Consider the following 16,712-nt stretch of genomic DNA (forward strand, 5'->3'; position numbering starts at 1 on the left):
TCACCAAAATGAGCCCTACTCTTTGGCTATAAAATAGATGTCAATACATGTAGGAGATCTTAAATCATATGCAGTGTGTTCTTAGACCACACTGAATTAAAAAAAAAAATCGGTCAGGGCAAAATATCTGGCAAGTTTCTAAAATTAAATTACACAGTTCTAAAGATCAGGGGGTTAAATCTCTAAACAAAGCTGAAAATATTTTGAAGTAAATAAAAATGAAACCTCAACAGTTCAAAATTATGGGGTATAGCTAAAACAGGAGGAAGGTAGATAACAATTAATTGAATATTTAAAAAGCAAAGAGGCCTAATCTCCTACTTTAAAAAACTTGAGGGAAAAAAGGCAAATAAAGGCCAAAGCAATAGTAGAAATGAAATAATATACAAGTGTATAGAAGTCAATGAAACGGAAACGAGAAAACTAATACAGAAAACCAATAAAAGCAAAAGCTATTTCAAATTTAATAAAATCAATAGGCCTCCAGCCAGACTTAAAGCCAGGAAGACAATTGCAAAATTTATAAGTACCAGGAATGAGAGGGGATATCACTGTAGATCCCAGAGACATGAGGGGAAACGTTATAAATGACTTCATGCTGGTAAATTTAATAAGTTACACGAAATGGACAAATTCCCTCAACACTGCCAAAGCTCATTCTAGGACTTGATATCCCAATAGCTCTATGACCATCACCAAAGTTGTTGGCACAAACCTTCCTGCAGAAAAAAGTCTGGCCCCAGGTCTCAGTGGGGATGAAGATTTTAGTGGGTACACCAGAAAGGCAGTTCAACATGTTCTTATAGGTGGCCGGCGAAGGGACATTCCCACTGTTTATCAGGCTACTTGACAGCCAAGCCACGCACACATATTAGAGAAAAGGCCCTGTCACACCGTTTGTTAACATAGCGACAAAAATCAAGCAAACGTCAGGGGCGGAGCTCAGGATTGCCTACATGTGCAATGTTAGAACCACCAACTTTGCAGAACCACGTACTCCTTCGAACCTGCCTTCAGTCGTCATCACTAGAGGCCAGAGTGACACGTCATCACAACGCGACCACGTTTCCACCATTGCGGATGTGCATGCCCACACCTTCGTGCCGCCTGGCCTCCCTCTCTGTCTCCTCTCATCCCCCTTCCCGTTCTTCCTCCCAGTTGCACGGTGTGATTTTTGTGACATTCCTTGGCCCTCCGATTGCCACAAAACCCTTACACACAGAGCCTGGGTCCAAGGCCCAGTGCAATGTAGACAGAGCATGGCGGTGCCTACCAACGACCCCATCGCTGGGGAACAGGCTAAAGGCAGAAGGATCAGAAGCACAATGTCATCCTTTGTTACAGAGCCATTTCTCTTTCTTTTAAAGACTCAGCTGTTTACCTATTACCTGTAACAGTATTCTGCCCATGTGTACACCCGCTCGCCAGAAGAGGACACCAGATCTCATCTTAGCCGGCTATGAGCTACTGGGTGGTTGCTGAAACTGAACTCAGGGCCTCCGTAAGGGCAGCCAGTGCTCCTAAGCTTTGAGCCATCTCTCCAGCCTTACACAGCCATATTTGAAGCCAAGCTTGGCTACGTGAGATTCTGTCTCAAAATGTGAGTGTGTGTGTGACGGCAAGATGGCTCATGAGATAAAGGCATTTTGCCACCAAACCTAATAACCTGAGTTCAGTCCCTAGGACCCGAATAGTGGAAAGGGGGTAGCAATGCCCACGTGCACACAGGGATTTTTTTTTTTTTGAGACAAGGTTTCTCTGTGTAGCCCTGGCTGTCCTGGGATTTGCTGTGTAGACTAGGGTGGCCTCGAGCTCAGAGATTTTCCTGCCTCTGCCTCTGAGTGCTGGGATTAAAGGCATGTGCCATAACATCCTCCTTAAATAGTTTAAAGGGTGTTGTGTGTGAACAAAACAAATCTAGAAACTTTGGTTCTCTCCTCCTCTAAGTCTTTATATATATATATATATATTTCCATTAACAAGTATATTTAGAAACTCTAGCCCTGACAAATCTGACCCTTCCCAACACTCCTCCTCTCTAGGACCCACTCCAAATTCGGGCTCTTTAGAAAAATGTAGGGCTTCTAGTGGTTTTTATCTGGAAACCAAACGAATGAGCTGTCTGGGCTCCTCACTCCTCACATCCCCATCCACCTGTCCCTGTGGGCTGAGGATAAAAATCTGCTCAGTCAGGTCTAGAGCAAAACCTGGATAACTCCTTTGATGGTGACGCCTCGGGTCATATCCAGCTTGCCCAGCGGCATCTGTGCAACATCCTTGATGTCATTGTACTCGGGGAGGAGGGAGATAGATTCCTCCAAGTCCGTCACACGGTGGCCCTCTGCTGCTGACGCCGTGATCTCCTTGTCTAGCATGTCCCACTTCGCCTTCAGTTTCTGCATGTCAGAGGTCAAAGACTCCTGGCCGATCTCATCAGCCTGTTCAGTTTGGGAGATGACCCGGTGATGGGAAGGCCGCTTGGCAAATTTGGTTGAGTTCTGACTCAGATCTCCTGAGCCCTGAGGTCTGAGGTACCTGGATCGGGGTCTGACGCTCTTCCGAAGGGTCCAGAGTTGGGGTTAAATGGCTGCCTCAGGTCAAATATATTTTATTTTAAAATCCATGGTTAGTTTGCAATTTGAAATTTTCATGTGAAAATGGAAGCAAATGACTCTCTTGATAGTTGAAGAAAAACATACAATTTTTTGACAAAAAAATTACCCATTTATAATAAAAATGTTAACTTTTTTTTTTTTTTAAACAAACAAGTTGCCCAGAACGTTTCTTGGTTTGGTCAAAAGAGCCTGAAAACACAGTTCATGTAGTTTGAAGGTGGAGGCCTGGTCCTCCTTGTCTGTGGTTGGGAAGAATGGATAATCATCCTGTTTCCATCTCACTCTGGGCTAGAGACCCTGGGTAAACCAGTCAGGTAAAAGAAGTGATAGGAGCACTGTGTTGGAAGAAGAGGAAAAACTGTCTTTTTGACAGAAGCACAGTTATCTCTAAGTGAAATAAGAGTGAGGCTAATGAGTTCTCAGAGAAGAAGGCCAAGACCCACCCCTTAGCTGGGTTCTACACAAAGTGAAAGCACAGCGCAAAGGCATTATTTGCTTATTTTTCCCTTATGAGTATGGGTGTCTTCCTGCATGTATTTCTGTGTATTAGAGTCTTTGGAGAGCAGAAGTGGGCATTGGGAAGCATTGGACCACTGGAAGAGCAGCCAGTTCTCTTCACCACTGGGCCATCTTCCAAGCTCTTAAAAAAACACCACGTTCCTTCTACCTCCTCTTTTTTCTCTTCTTCCTCCTCCCCCTTTCCTTCTTTTTCTTCTTCCTCCTCTTTTTTTTGTCTTCTACCTCCTCCTCCTTTTTTCTTCTTTTTAAAAGAAAGGCCAAAACCAAGGCACTGTAAGTTCTAGGAACTGTATCGGGAAAACCTTACTTGTTAAGAGGTAGGGACTGGTGAGATGGCTCAGCAGCTAAGACTACATACAGAAGACCTTGCAGAAGACCCAAGTTTGACTTGCAGTGACCACATTGGGTAGCTCAAAACAGCCCCCAACTCTCACTCCAGGATATCCAACGCCACCTTCTGGGGTCCTTCACTCATATCCTGAAACATTACACATATGCATGTAATTAAAATTAGGATTTTTTTTTAATTTTAAAGAAAAGGGAATGCAGAGATTACTCAGTGGTTTAAGAGCATTTGCTGCTCTTCCAGAGGACCAACTTTGATTCCCAGAATCCACATCAGGTGGTCCACCACTCCAGCTCCAGGGAACGGGGTTATTCTCATCTGGACTTCTACGGCACCGTTACTCACACATGCACAACCCCTTCACATATGTACACACAATTAAAAATAAAAATAACTCTTAAAAAATAAAAAGGAGAAGAACAGGTATAAGGGGAGAGATGAGTTATGGAGCAAGTGCCGTGACAGTTAAGTTGAGGTGGGACTTAAGATCAGGCTGACTGAACTGTGAAAGGGAAAAATGGAAGCAACCAGATCTGACTCGGATGGAACTTTTGGGAAGCCCTTGCAGTCGTTAAGAATGGATGATAGTTGGTTCAAGGGAAAGAGAAACACACTTCAGATTCAGGACACACGTTGGGAGATGAAATCGGTATACACAGCTACTGACAGCTGTTGGCAGGCAGTGAGATGGGAAGACCAGAGCAGCACCCACGTTTCTGGGTCGGGGTCCCCTGACGTATGGCAGCTATGGTGGCTTGGTCTGTCACACACAGACACACCAGGGAAGGAGCATGTGCCATCTTTAGCTGCAGTCTTCAAGTGGTATGCTGTCTAGAGGGTGGCAGGCTGCACAGGCCAGTTTACCCTGGCATGTGACGTTGATTGCTCCGCCACCATCCAGCCACTGACCTGCTCACCAACAGGTAGTTCATTTCCCTTGATCCCCCACCCAGACAGATCCCGAGATACAAAAATAATCCTCCAATCAAGTGGTTAACGCATAACAGCAGGTACTTCTGAATCCTGGCCTTTTTCCTCTGGCCTCTTAAAGGGTCCCATCAGCTCTTCTTCTTTATTCTTTCAATTAAAAAAAAAATCATGTATTTAGCTTTTGACTATAGGATCTATGTAGCCAAGGCTGGACTTGAACTCCTGATCCTTCTGCCTCCACCTCCTAAGTGCCGGGATTACAGTCCTCTGACACCATACCCAGCTCTTCTGGTGTTTCCAAACACTGAGGCTGGTGCCATCCCCTTTTCCACCCCTCACTCTCAGCTGCTTCACCTCTCCCTGACAACGCCCACTCCCATTGGCTTCTTTCTTTCCTTTTTTTTTTTTTTTTTTAATGTATGTGTGTGTACAGGAGCACATGGAGGCTAGAGGTCAACTTCCTGTGTTGTGCCTCAGGCACTATCCGTCTTATTTGCTGAGACAGGATCTCTCTCACTGGAACCTGCTGATTTGGTTAGGCTGGCTGTCCTGTGAGCCTGCGGACCCCCCGTCTCTTGTACATGGGGACAAGTGCAGGCCAGCATATCAATCAGGCTGTTCACACAGAGATCAAGCCCGGTCCACAAGCAACCATGGCAAGCTGTGTACGGACTGAGCCCTCTCCTCAGCCCAAGCTGCTTTTAGGAAATCTGATCATCCTGAAGAGTGAGGTGTTAGTGCTTCCCCTGATGCGAGATTTTCCAAACACAGAGCTAAGGGCAGGATTGGTGGCATAGCTTCAGCTCTGACTGAACTGGGGGGAGCCTGCCACCTCACGATCCATGCACCGCTATAAAGTTTTACTTACTTAGCAAAGAGTTTTTAGACATCTGCGGCAGGCTGTGTGTCTGTGCTCAGTGTTGGGCATGGAATTATGAATACAGTCAACAGATCTGCTGGCCTCGTGGACTTTATGTTTCCATAGGACAGACAGTAAGTAAACAAATACATAAGAATGCTTTGATAAAACTGTGTGTGAAATAAGCAGGCCAGGGAGACAGCTGTTAGCTGGAAGAGCTCACACGCATCAGAGAGACGTATCTGAGAAGTGACATTGGGCTGAGAATGAGCCTGCTCCATGTCACGTCGGAAGACATGATTGCTGGGCTTTAGGGAGGGAGAGGGGAAAAACTTCTGGAGAATATGCTGAGTCTTACTGGATAGCCCTTCAGGCCAGAGGTTTCTGAACTCGGACAGCATGTGGTATAGCCCTGGGAAATGAAGCCAGCCACTTTCTCTTTAAGATTCTCAAGGAAAGGGAGGCATTGTGCCATGGTGAAACAGGCCTAGTTAATGTGTGGCTTATGCTGCACGACAGAGGCAGGCAGGACAGAGTGAGTTAGGCTGTGTGACAGAGATCCCTCTGTCTCTGGGTAGGGGAGTGGGGCTTGTTTAACATGTGATCCACATCAAAGTCACCACCACACAAGGGAAGATTTTGAAACACAGTGAGGTGCTCTTTTAGTTAGGGTTTCATTACTGTGAAGCAACACCATGACTACAGCAACTCTTATGAAGAAAAACATTTAATTGGGGATGCCTTACAGTTTCAGAGGATTAGGCCAATATTATCACATTGGGAAGCATGGCAGTGTGCAGACAGAGGCAGTGCTGGAGGAGCTGAGATTTCTATATCTTATTCTGCAGGCAGCAAAAGGGGACTGTGTTCCAAACTGGGCAGAGCTTCAGCTTAAGAGACCTCAAAGCCCATCTCACAGTGACACACTTCCTCCAACAGGGCCACACCTACTCCAAGGCCACAACTTCTAATAGTGCCACTCCCGATGGGCCAAGCATTCAAATGTATGAGTCTATGGAGGCCATTCCTATTCAAACTACCACATTGCATTTCCCGGTTCCCATAGGCTTGTAGTAACAACTTCAAAAGTCCCCACAGTCTATCACAATCTCAACAATGTTTAGAAGGCCAAAATTCAGTCCTTTTTTTTTTTTTTGAGTTTCATGCAACCTCTTAACTGTTATACAATATGAAATTAAAAAAAATCACATATGTCCAACATATTATGGCACAGGATATATGTTACCATTCCAAAACATAGGGAAGGGAACATGGTGAGGAAATAATGGACCAAAGCAAGACCAAAACCCAGCTGGTCAAACTCCAAACTCTGTACCACCATGTCTGATGTCACAATGCTCTTCAGATCTCCAACTCCTTTCAGCTTTGTTGACTGCAACACACTTCTTTTTCTTGGGCTGGTTCCACTCCCTGTTAGCAGATTTCCTGAGCAGGTATCCCATGGCGCTGGCATCTCTAACTTCTTAGGGTCTCCAAGGCAATCCAGGCTTCACCTTCACAGCTTCACATAATAGCCTCTTTGGTTCTCCAAGCAGGGACACCCCTGCCACACACCTGTCCTAAGCAACCTTTTTTTTAGTTGTAGAGGGAGATTTCATAACTCCTTTCACATCCCTGCCACACACCTGGCCTTAGGAGCATCCTTAGTTGTGGAGGGAAATTTCATAACCTCTGTCTTTTATCCTAGGTTCTAAAGCTAGAACCATATGGCCAAAGTTTTGTTGCTTGCTTGCACTGGGACATGGCCCCTCATTCAATTACATCGTCACTAGTTTTCTGTTTTCCATAGTTTTATTCACTGCCTACGCTTGCCTGTCCTGAAACTTGCTCTATAGATCAGGCTGATCTTGAACTCAGAGGTCTGCATGTGTTTGTCTCCTGAGTGCTTGGATGAAAGACTATTTCTGCTAGGATTAAAGGCATGTACCACCACATGTGGACCTAAGCTTTTCTTTAATTTCTTTTCACGAGATGGAAGCTTATCTAGCTGGAATCTTGTCCTGAGGTCACTACTCTGTTATTTCCATTTAATATCTTTAATCTGTTTATTTCCTTAAACACAGGATTTAGATCCATTCCACTTCCTGGTGTACCTTTAATTCTTGAACTATATGTTTTGTATTTTTTCTTTCTAAGCTTGCTCCATTTCATCAAAACACTCTTCATAAAAGTGAGCCAGATGACAGAGTCTATGTTAGGCTATTTTGAGATTTTCTTTGCCAAAGCAATTAATCTAAATCTCTTCATTTTAGCCTTGGGCAGACTCTTTGGACAAGGGCAAAAAGTAGTCACATTATTCACCAAATGATCTATAGGCAACATACTAAAATTCTTTTCCTCCAGAACCCTGGAGGCAGGTCCTCACAGTTCAAACACTCTCAGCACCACTGTGTTCCATGCTTCTACTAGTATGGCCCATTAAACACCCCTTAAAGCATTTCACTGCTTTCCTAACCCCCAGTCTCCAACTCCACATTCCTCCAAACAAAACCAGGATCAGGCCTATAAGCATTACCCCACTCCTGGTACCAACTCCTGTCTTAGCAATAGTTGAGTTGCTGTGAAGAGACACCATGACCAAGGCAACTTGAAAAACATTTAATTGGGACTGGCCTACAGTTTCAAATGTTCAGTCCATTATTATCATGGCAGGAAGCATGGCAGTATGCAGATAGACATCGTGCTGGAGTTGCTGAGAGTTCTACATCTTGATCCACAGGCAGCAGAAAAGGAGTGTGTTCCACACTGGGTGAAGGAGAGCTCAAAGCCCGCTACCACAGTAACAAATTTTCTTCACCAAGGCCACACCTACTCCAACAAGGTCACACCGTCAAATAGTGCCACTCCTCATGGGCCAAACATTCAAATATATGAGTCTCTGGATGCCATACCTATTCAGACCACTACAGGTGCAATTGCAGTTTTCTGGTTTAGAAACATAATATCTTCCTAAAGTATCCTGGGAAAGAAAGAGAAATAAGGGGTTGGAGGGGGGTGTGGTGCTGCATGCCTGTAATCTTCCAGCATATAGGATTGAATGGAAGTAGGAAGACCAGGAGCTCAAGATCATCTTTAGCTATGGACAGAGTAAGATTCCAGCCTGGGCTATATTCCTGTAGGGGAGATGGAAGAGGGATGGGTGTGGGAGAAGGAGGAGAGAAAAGGGGCAGGGAGGGAGGGGAAGTAAGAAAGGGAGAGAGATATTGATTTAAAGTTAGGGTTGTCCAACAAGAATTTTTAAAAAGCAAGAGTTTATTCACGAGGATTCCATAGCATAACAATAGATTAGGGAGCAGGCAGAGTTGAGGGGGAAAAAAAAAGTCCCATTAGTTTTTTAAACTTCCACTAAGTATATCAAATGCCAGATCTGACCAAATATATTTCAGTTAGATGGAGTGGAGTTAAGCATTTGATGACCTTTCCTGACCCAAGAGATTATGAGACAGGAAGAAAAAGGAAAGAGGAGGTGGGAGTGATGTGACTCCTCCTGTGTGCCTCTAGTTTCCCAGAAAATGTTGGATAGGCTGAGCTGGGGTGGAGAACAGTGGAATGTTGCTCCACCCTTCAAGAGGGGCTCCGGAAGTGGGGCAGCCCTGAGCCAGCACACTGGGAGCGGTTGAGTGCCAGGATGACCTAAAGTGTTGCTTCCAGAATGGCTCTGGCCAACCGTGTTTTATCATTACTTTTCATTTTTTTTCCAGCCCTGGTATTTTAATGAAATACTGACCTTTAAAGAGAACAGAAAGTAAATAAAGGCAGGCAATGCCAGTCCGATATTTTGTTAGATTCAAAAGACAAAATCATTAACAAATTTCTACATGATTCAACCCAACCCTGCTGGAAGGCGGACCAGCAAGCCTTGCTCCAGGCTCAGCTTTCCTTGCTAGTTGTTTTTGGTTGGCGGTGTTTATTTTGGGAACAGTTCAGCTTAGTCTTCATCTCACCAGGAGTACAGGCATGTAACACCATGCCCCTCTGGAAACTAAGCATGTTAGCTAGCTTGGTGAAGTTTGTGTTGTAAGTGTGTGTGTGTGTGTGTGTGTTGTTGTGTGTATGTGTGTGTGCACCTGTGTGTTAAGGTGCATGAACTAGAGCCTTTGTGTAGAGAGCAGAGAAAGGTGTCAATAGTCCTTAATCACTTTCTACTCTAGTCCTTTGAGGCAGGGTCTCCCATTGAACCCAGAACTCATGTTTTTAAGGAAGACTGGTAGCCAGCAAGCCCTAAGTTACAGGAGTGAAGGTGAGTTCCAGGTCTCTTGCTGGAATATCTAGCTTCTTGCATCCCAGGAGAAAGAATTGGTCCAGGGACACATGGTTAGACATGGAAACAGAGACAGTTATTAAAGAGAAAGCACGTCTGAGAGTGGGAGTAGGCCGGTAAGCAGGGAAAGTCTATGCTACAAACATGCTGGGCCACAAGCCAGAGGACCCTTAGAGTCCATCCTCACCCATGCTTGTTACCTCAGCTTCCCTTGAGAATGCTTTGTTGATTGTTTGAAATGTTGCTGTTTCCAATCTTGCCAGCTGGTTTATTGTATGATAATCCTGATGCAGCGGTTCTCGACTTTCCTAATGCTGAGACCCTTTAATATTGTTCCTCATGTTGTGGTGACCCCCAACCATACGATTATTTCATTGCTGCTGAGTAACTCTAATTGTGCTGCTGTTCCAAGTTGTAACGTAAATGTCTGACATGCAGGATGTCTGACCTGTAGGGGTCGTGATTGAACCTCCGCTGTTGGGAAAGCTTTGTTTGTGGTGGACACATAGGTGGGGTGTAGGATGTGCTAGCAGGTGTGGATGCAGGTCGAGGTTATGGACGGTGTGGTGAGATGCAGTTAGTTACGCCACGGAAGCCTGGCAAGAAGCAACAAATGGAAGGTTGGCAACAAGTAGGGCCCCAGAGGGTGATACAAGAGCACTGCAGATCCAGCCCGGCAGTCAGCGGCCTGCGTTGAGGCTTGCTGACAACACAGAATAACTAAAGATTAATCACTCCCCAGGGAGCCATATTATTCCTCCCAGGTGCCCTGCCCATCATTGGCTCCTTGGACCCAGAGTTTTGGATCAGAGGCTCATTGGCAGTTGGTGGGGTCTAAATTATTCATGAGTTCTGTGACTTAACAGCTTGCTGAAGCCACGCTTCCATTCTTTACACTTTTTATAGGCGTGCTGCTTGCCTTTGACAGGGGGCTCTTCCTCACGAAGGCAACAACTTGGAACAGGGAAGGAAGTCAGAGGGAGCACATAGAAACTCTTCTCTATGTATTATGAGCCTTGAGACGTTATGTTCAGAGAGAAATGGCGGAATAAGGAATGGATATGTAAGCACAGTGATTTTTTTTTTTTGAGCAAGTATGTGCTTCTTGTGTCAAATTTGGGGACTTTGGGAGGCCATCTCAGCATTTCCATGTTGTCCAGTAATCACTCATATCTGACCCTGGCCCCTGCTTATTCCCAGCTGAACTCTGCAGACAGGAGTTGACTCTTATTAATCCCTGCATCCTCATCTCCTAGCAGTAAGGAATGACAAGGTTCATCCTCTCCTTACCCAGCATGTTCTATTCTAGAAGTCTTTATAATTAGAAATTCTCTTGCAGCAAACATCATCTCTTTCTTTTCTAAGTAGGAAGTAACTCAGAACAGCACTAACAGGCATTTAGTAGCTGTTGATGATGGTAGTGATGACATCTAGTGTCCATGGCAACATGCACTTATTCTCACAGTGGTTCTTGGGCTATGTGAAATATGGAAAGAAACATACACTTCTCCCCACATTGTGAGAATTTTATATTTTGTATTTCTGCTCAGCTAATTTTTTTCCCCTTTAAACAGGTTTATGCTAAGTAGTTGAATCAATTTTCTTGCTGCTGTGAGTTATAAAGATGTCAACATTAGGGCCAGTCTCCAGGGTTAGGAATGGTGTCAGGGAGGGAGGGAAGCTGGGAATGAGGGAGGTGGCTTGTTAAAAAATATGGATGGCAACCCATTTTTAGCAGTTTCCTTTTTGTCCCTTCATGCTCCCATTCTGATCTTTATCAGCCCAATTAAATCCTCCTTAGACCTAGCTATTACCTCCCTATCTTTACAGACAGTACTGAAAATGGTGCATGGAGCTGGAGAGATGGCTCAGCAGTCAAGAGTGCTGGCTGCTCTTCTGCAGGGTTTACCCATGACTCCAGCCCCACAGGATCTGACACGCCACCATGGGCATCCACACACGTGGCATACACTCACACGGACACATGCATAGACATAAATAAAAAAAAAACACATAAATTTCTAAAAGAAGAGAAAATGTGCAGGAATCAGTTTTAAAAAGAAAGTGTGTGGGAATCAAAGTTATTTCTAGATGGTGTTCAGCCAGGATGGAAACTCAGCTGGATTGCACCACCTTTCCTGGTTGGTAAGCACTGAAATAATAGTGATTTATCACTGGTGTGAGCTATCTACCAGAGAAGACCACTTGGACACTGGTTCAAGCTGATAGAGAGTTTTATTGGCTGATCAGCAACTACAGTGACTGTTTGAGACCGATTGTGGTTCCAAGCCTTTGTGAGCTTTTAGGCACAAACACCACATCATAGTTTCACACACCTTAGTTATTAAGAACAGTTAACCAGAGGAGGAACTGCAGAAGCCAAAAAGCAAGATTAGTATGTTTAGAGACTTTCCCAGAACTATGGACTTTGATGGATTAGGTTTTTGTACTAGTTTTGGCAGGTGTTACTGCCTACATGCTGTGTCCCAAGGCTGAATAATACTTCCATTAAGGAAGTACCAAGTTGGGCCAAGGTCTGGGGCTACTAAGGTCCAGGTGCCTGTTACATCACTCTCATTCTGTCCCTCAGCCATCCAGGGCTGGTCTTTGGTGCCAGTCTTAGTTAACCACTGTGCTGGCAGTCAGCTTGACATAAACTGAAGTCACTTGGGAAGAGGGACTATCAATTTGAGAAAATGCCTCCATCACATTGGCCTGTAGGCAAGTCTGTTGGAATTTTCTTAATTATGGATTAATGGGGGAGGGCCTAGCCCACTCTGTGTGGTGCCATTCCTGGGTAGGTGGTTCTGTATGGTATGAGAAAGCAGGCTGAGCAAGCCAAGGGTGAGCAAGCCAGTAAGCAGTGTTCCTCCGAGATCTGTGCTTTAGTCCCTGTCTGAGAGTGGAAGGCACACATGTGTGCCCATGCATGAAGAGCCCTGATTTAAAGAGGAAATGAGGAAACGGAGTGCTGCCTGCCTGCCTTTCCTTATTGCTGGTAAGTGCATCTATCCTGTTATTGCTGCTGCCACCATACTCAGCTCCTGCAGACTGATGATTCTTCAGGGATCATTCTGGTCCCCAGGACCAAACTGGACTGCTTAGGCATCCAGCCCAAGAAACTACTGCAGCCTGAGACTCCCCAGTATGCTGACTGCCAATACCAGACTACCCAACCCTTTCCTCTTTTAAAATACATTTATTCTGCTGGGTGTAGTGATGCATACCTTTAATCCCAGCAACTCGGGAGGGAGGCAGAGACAACAAGATCTTTGTGAGTCTGAGGCCAGCCTGGTCTACACAAATAGAGTTCTAGGAGAGCAAGGGCTGTTACACAGAGAAACCCCATCTCAATTTTTTTTCCTTTAAAAATAACACAGATTAGAATTATTCAAATAAATATATAAACATATTCTCTCCCCAACCCAGACATGACAGGAAAATGCTGTGTACCTTGAAACGGATTATTTTATATTAGTTCATCAACATATTCCTCGTTCAATAATTAGAGAACACTCCAACTCATGGGTTAACAACCAACCATGGACTATCAACCACACACACAAATGACCATTGGTTTCGTCCTTGTACACTGTGTGTGATTCGAGGTGGCTGTGATTTGGGTCACAGGCCTGCAGATGAACTGAAGCAGCTTTGTCCTTTGGAGGGACAGGAGACACCTGGCTCTGTTGTTCTTCTGGGGATGCCACACACAAGTAAACACACTCACCCATCTAAACCAACCCAGAGTCTCTGCTCACAGCCCACCTACAAGCCTCTCGTTGGCCAGCACATGACAACTTACCCCATAGACCCAAAGTCAATAAAGACAATTTCCTTACCCACTCCGCTACCACAAGGTCATAGATGCATAATAATGGATGCATAATAGTTGACACCATTATAATTCAACCTACAGCACAGATTTTATTTTTAACCACCTGTTTATAGATGGACAGTACATTCATTTTTTACCTTTTTCATATTTATATGAGTTGAGTTAATCCCAGCTCTGAAATCCCACCACCAAGATGACAATTCAATCCTTCATTATTAGGTCAGGTAATTTTGTGTGTGTATGTGTGTGTGTGTGTGTGTGTGTGTTGCCCTGATACTAGGATCCCATGCAAGTTAAATGCCAAAGAACCCCTTTGATTCTCCATTATTGGTCTTTACCAGCAACCATATAGGCATGGTCCAAGTCATATGATATTGTTAGGACTCATGCTGCTGTGATTTTCATGTCTTAGGACCTGTGCTTCAAGTTCAACCTACAATAATAGCAATTCTTTTTAAAAACCTTTTATTGATTCTTTGTGAATTTCACATCATGTATCCCAATTCTGCTCATCTTCCTGTCCCTCCATACCCACCATCCACTCTTGTAACCTCTCCCCAAAATGAAATAAGATAGAATAATAGCAAAAACCGCATCTTGTCATGAAAGCTGTAGTGTGTCACAGTATACCCTTTTGTCCACACATCTTTACTTGCAAACATTCATTGCAATGAGTCACTGGTGTGTTTCAAAGCCTCTGGCTTCTGCTACACCATCAATATTGGAGCCTTATGGGGACTCCTCTCAGATATCCTGTTGTTGCCCCGGCTCATGGAGATCCTGCAGCTTTGGATCTGAAGGGCTGGCCCTTTCATGTGCTCCAGCAGATCATAGCTGGGGTAGATGTTGGGATGGGCCAACTCAAAGCCCTGAATCTGGTCCTGGAGGTACTTGAGTTGGTCAGCCTGCTAGCTCTCCTGTGCCCACACTGCTAGGCAGGGTGAGCTCTCCAACACTGCCCTGACTAGCTCACTGAATGTTGCATCTGGGAAGGGACAGGGTGGCCTCTCTTGCTCTCCTGAGTGCTGCAGCCAGTGAGGGGCCGGGCCATCTCTCCCATTCTCATGACCTCAGGGCCAGTTCTCCCACCTGCTACAGGTGGTAAGGGGTGAAGCAGGGGAGGAGGACATGTTTTCTCTTGCCTAAGCCACCAGACGAGGGGCAGGGCCAGCTCTTACCACTTCATGCCTTTGGGGATGGCTTATCCACTTTTTTGCCAAAAGAGTCAGCTTTTTTTGTGCTGCTCAGATGACAGTCAGGGTCAGCTCAGCACAATGCATCAGGTGACAGTCCAGACCAGGGACATCTGTATGGTCTTTGGTGGTAAATGGTTCTGGAACATCAATACAGACCCCGCCTACTAAGACCACAGATCCAGGTATGTCCCTGGCATCAGCAGGGGCCTGGATATCCCCATGGCCTCAGTTGGCAGTACAGGCCAGTCAGATCAGCATGTCCCCCCAAGGCAGCCCTCAGATAGCCACGTGGTCTCTGATGGCAGCCCAGACATCCTCTTGGCTTTTGGTGGTAACACAGGCCATAGACATCCTCACAGACCCCAGCTGCAGCATGACCACAGACTCGGATATGGCTCTTGGCAGCACCCTGGGCCAGGACCTCACCATGGCCTCCTTATATCTGCCTGCTCCTCAACCACTATTGAGTCTCCAATTCCACCTTTCTCCACAGTGTATGACCCCCTCAGCTTTGCTCTCTCTTCCATCTCTCTACTATGTACTCCATCTTTCCCATCTCTCCATCACACATTTGTCCATTATAATGGTGCCCAGAGCAGGAGCTTGGGTATCTTTCTTTGGCTTGCCACAGGCCAATAGTAATTCTTTTTATAGGTACAATGGTCTTACTTGGATGTACGCTAACAAAAGTAGACTATTATTTGTTTATTTTAAAAGATTTATTATTTTAAACTATGTGTCTCTGTGTAGGGCTATGTGTACGTGAATACCAGTGCCTGGGAGGCCAGAGATGTTGAATTACCCACGGAGCCAGAGTTATGGGTCTTTGAGAGTTGGCCAACATGAGAACTGAGAATCAAACTCATGTCCCCTGCAACAGCAGTGTGCTTTCTTAACTGCCACACCACATTTCCAGTCTCAAAAGTAGGACAACAAAAACAATTTATCACATTTTTATTTGTATGTATTTGTATGTGTATATTTGTGGGTCTCAGGTGCGTAGCACGTTTCTGGAGATCAGAGCACTTGTGGGAGTTCTCTGGGAGAGGAACCAGGGTTCTTACCCCCAAAGCTATCTCTTTTGCCTCTGGGCTCTGGTCCTCTTGCTTTGTGTGCAAACACTCTGACTGCAGAACCACCTCCTCAGGCCCTGTTTGCATCTTCAGCTCATGTTTCCTTCAACTTTCTGAATTCTGCTGTTTGCCTGGTGTGAGTTACTCCAATGAGTCTCGGTTTCAGATATTCCTCCAGACATCACCTTCTCTGGAAACAGCTTGGCTCTCAATCACTCCTGCTTTGAATACTTATCTGAAAGTTCAGAATACCTCAGACTTTTTTTTTACCACAAAATTTTGGATGCCATGTTGTAAACTGAATCCCCAGAAGAGACAGAGCAATTGTGGATGGTAGGAACTGTGTCTCTTATTCCTAAATCTTCAGCCCTAGGATAGATTAGCTAGTTGACCAGGCTCTCAATTAATTATTGTCTTTCAGTGAGTGTGTAGTATCCCAGTGATGCTGGAGACTCATGATCAAATTCTACCTCTTCCGGAGTTATTTTGATACATTGGAGAAATGTGATATTAGGATTTAGATCTGAGGAAGAACCAGAACATGTAGCATCGCAAATAGGTCCAAATCTAAGAGGAGGCATCTGCCTCAGGTCTTGGCAGATTTCCTTGCCTCCCTCTAATCTGTTCTTTTATCCAGCAGATGTCTGCAAACTGCAGATGATTAATAATGAAAGGAGTGGGGAAGGGAATAGTTTTGTACTTTGGACCCAAAATTTTCCATCCCTGTGTGTGACACTAAGTTTGTTTTCTTCTATTGGGGTGTGTGCCTAAGTAGGTTTATTTATAAGTAACTGTTAAAAGGAATAGTTACTGGTTATAGAGGAAATGTGTATTGGGCTACTATCAGAAACTAGCAGAGAAGGGACAAGGAGTCAGAACAAGTTACAGGACATTTTAGAGAAGGAAATAGTTGACTTAGAGAAATATGGAAACAAGAAGAAAGCACCATAAAGTGCTGAAGTCGATCTTGATTACATTTTTACATTTATTTTTTTTACATTTATTTATTTATTTATTTATTTATTTATTTATTTATTTATTTATTTATTTATTT

General features: G+C 44.7%; 1 protein-coding gene across 1 annotated transcript in view; it reads right to left on the bottom strand.

The window, feature by feature from the left end:
• Window positions 1-2,195: 2,195 nt before the first annotated feature.
• Window positions 2,196-16,712, bottom strand: part of LOC129679778 (DNA repair protein SWI5 homolog) — an 81,928-nt gene continuing 67,411 nt past the window's right edge. The window contains exon 2 of the mRNA XM_055611210.1: window positions 2,196-2,555. Coding sequence (XP_055467185.1) covers window positions 2,196-2,555 — 360 coding nt within the window. The remainder of the gene's footprint in view (window positions 2,556-16,712) is intronic.

Source organism: Psammomys obesus, unplaced genomic scaffold, assembly GCF_907164565.1.
Source record: "Psammomys obesus unplaced genomic scaffold, mPsaObe1.curated_primary_1811, whole genome shotgun sequence".
Taxonomy (NCBI): Eukaryota; Metazoa; Chordata; class Mammalia; order Rodentia; family Muridae; genus Psammomys; species Psammomys obesus.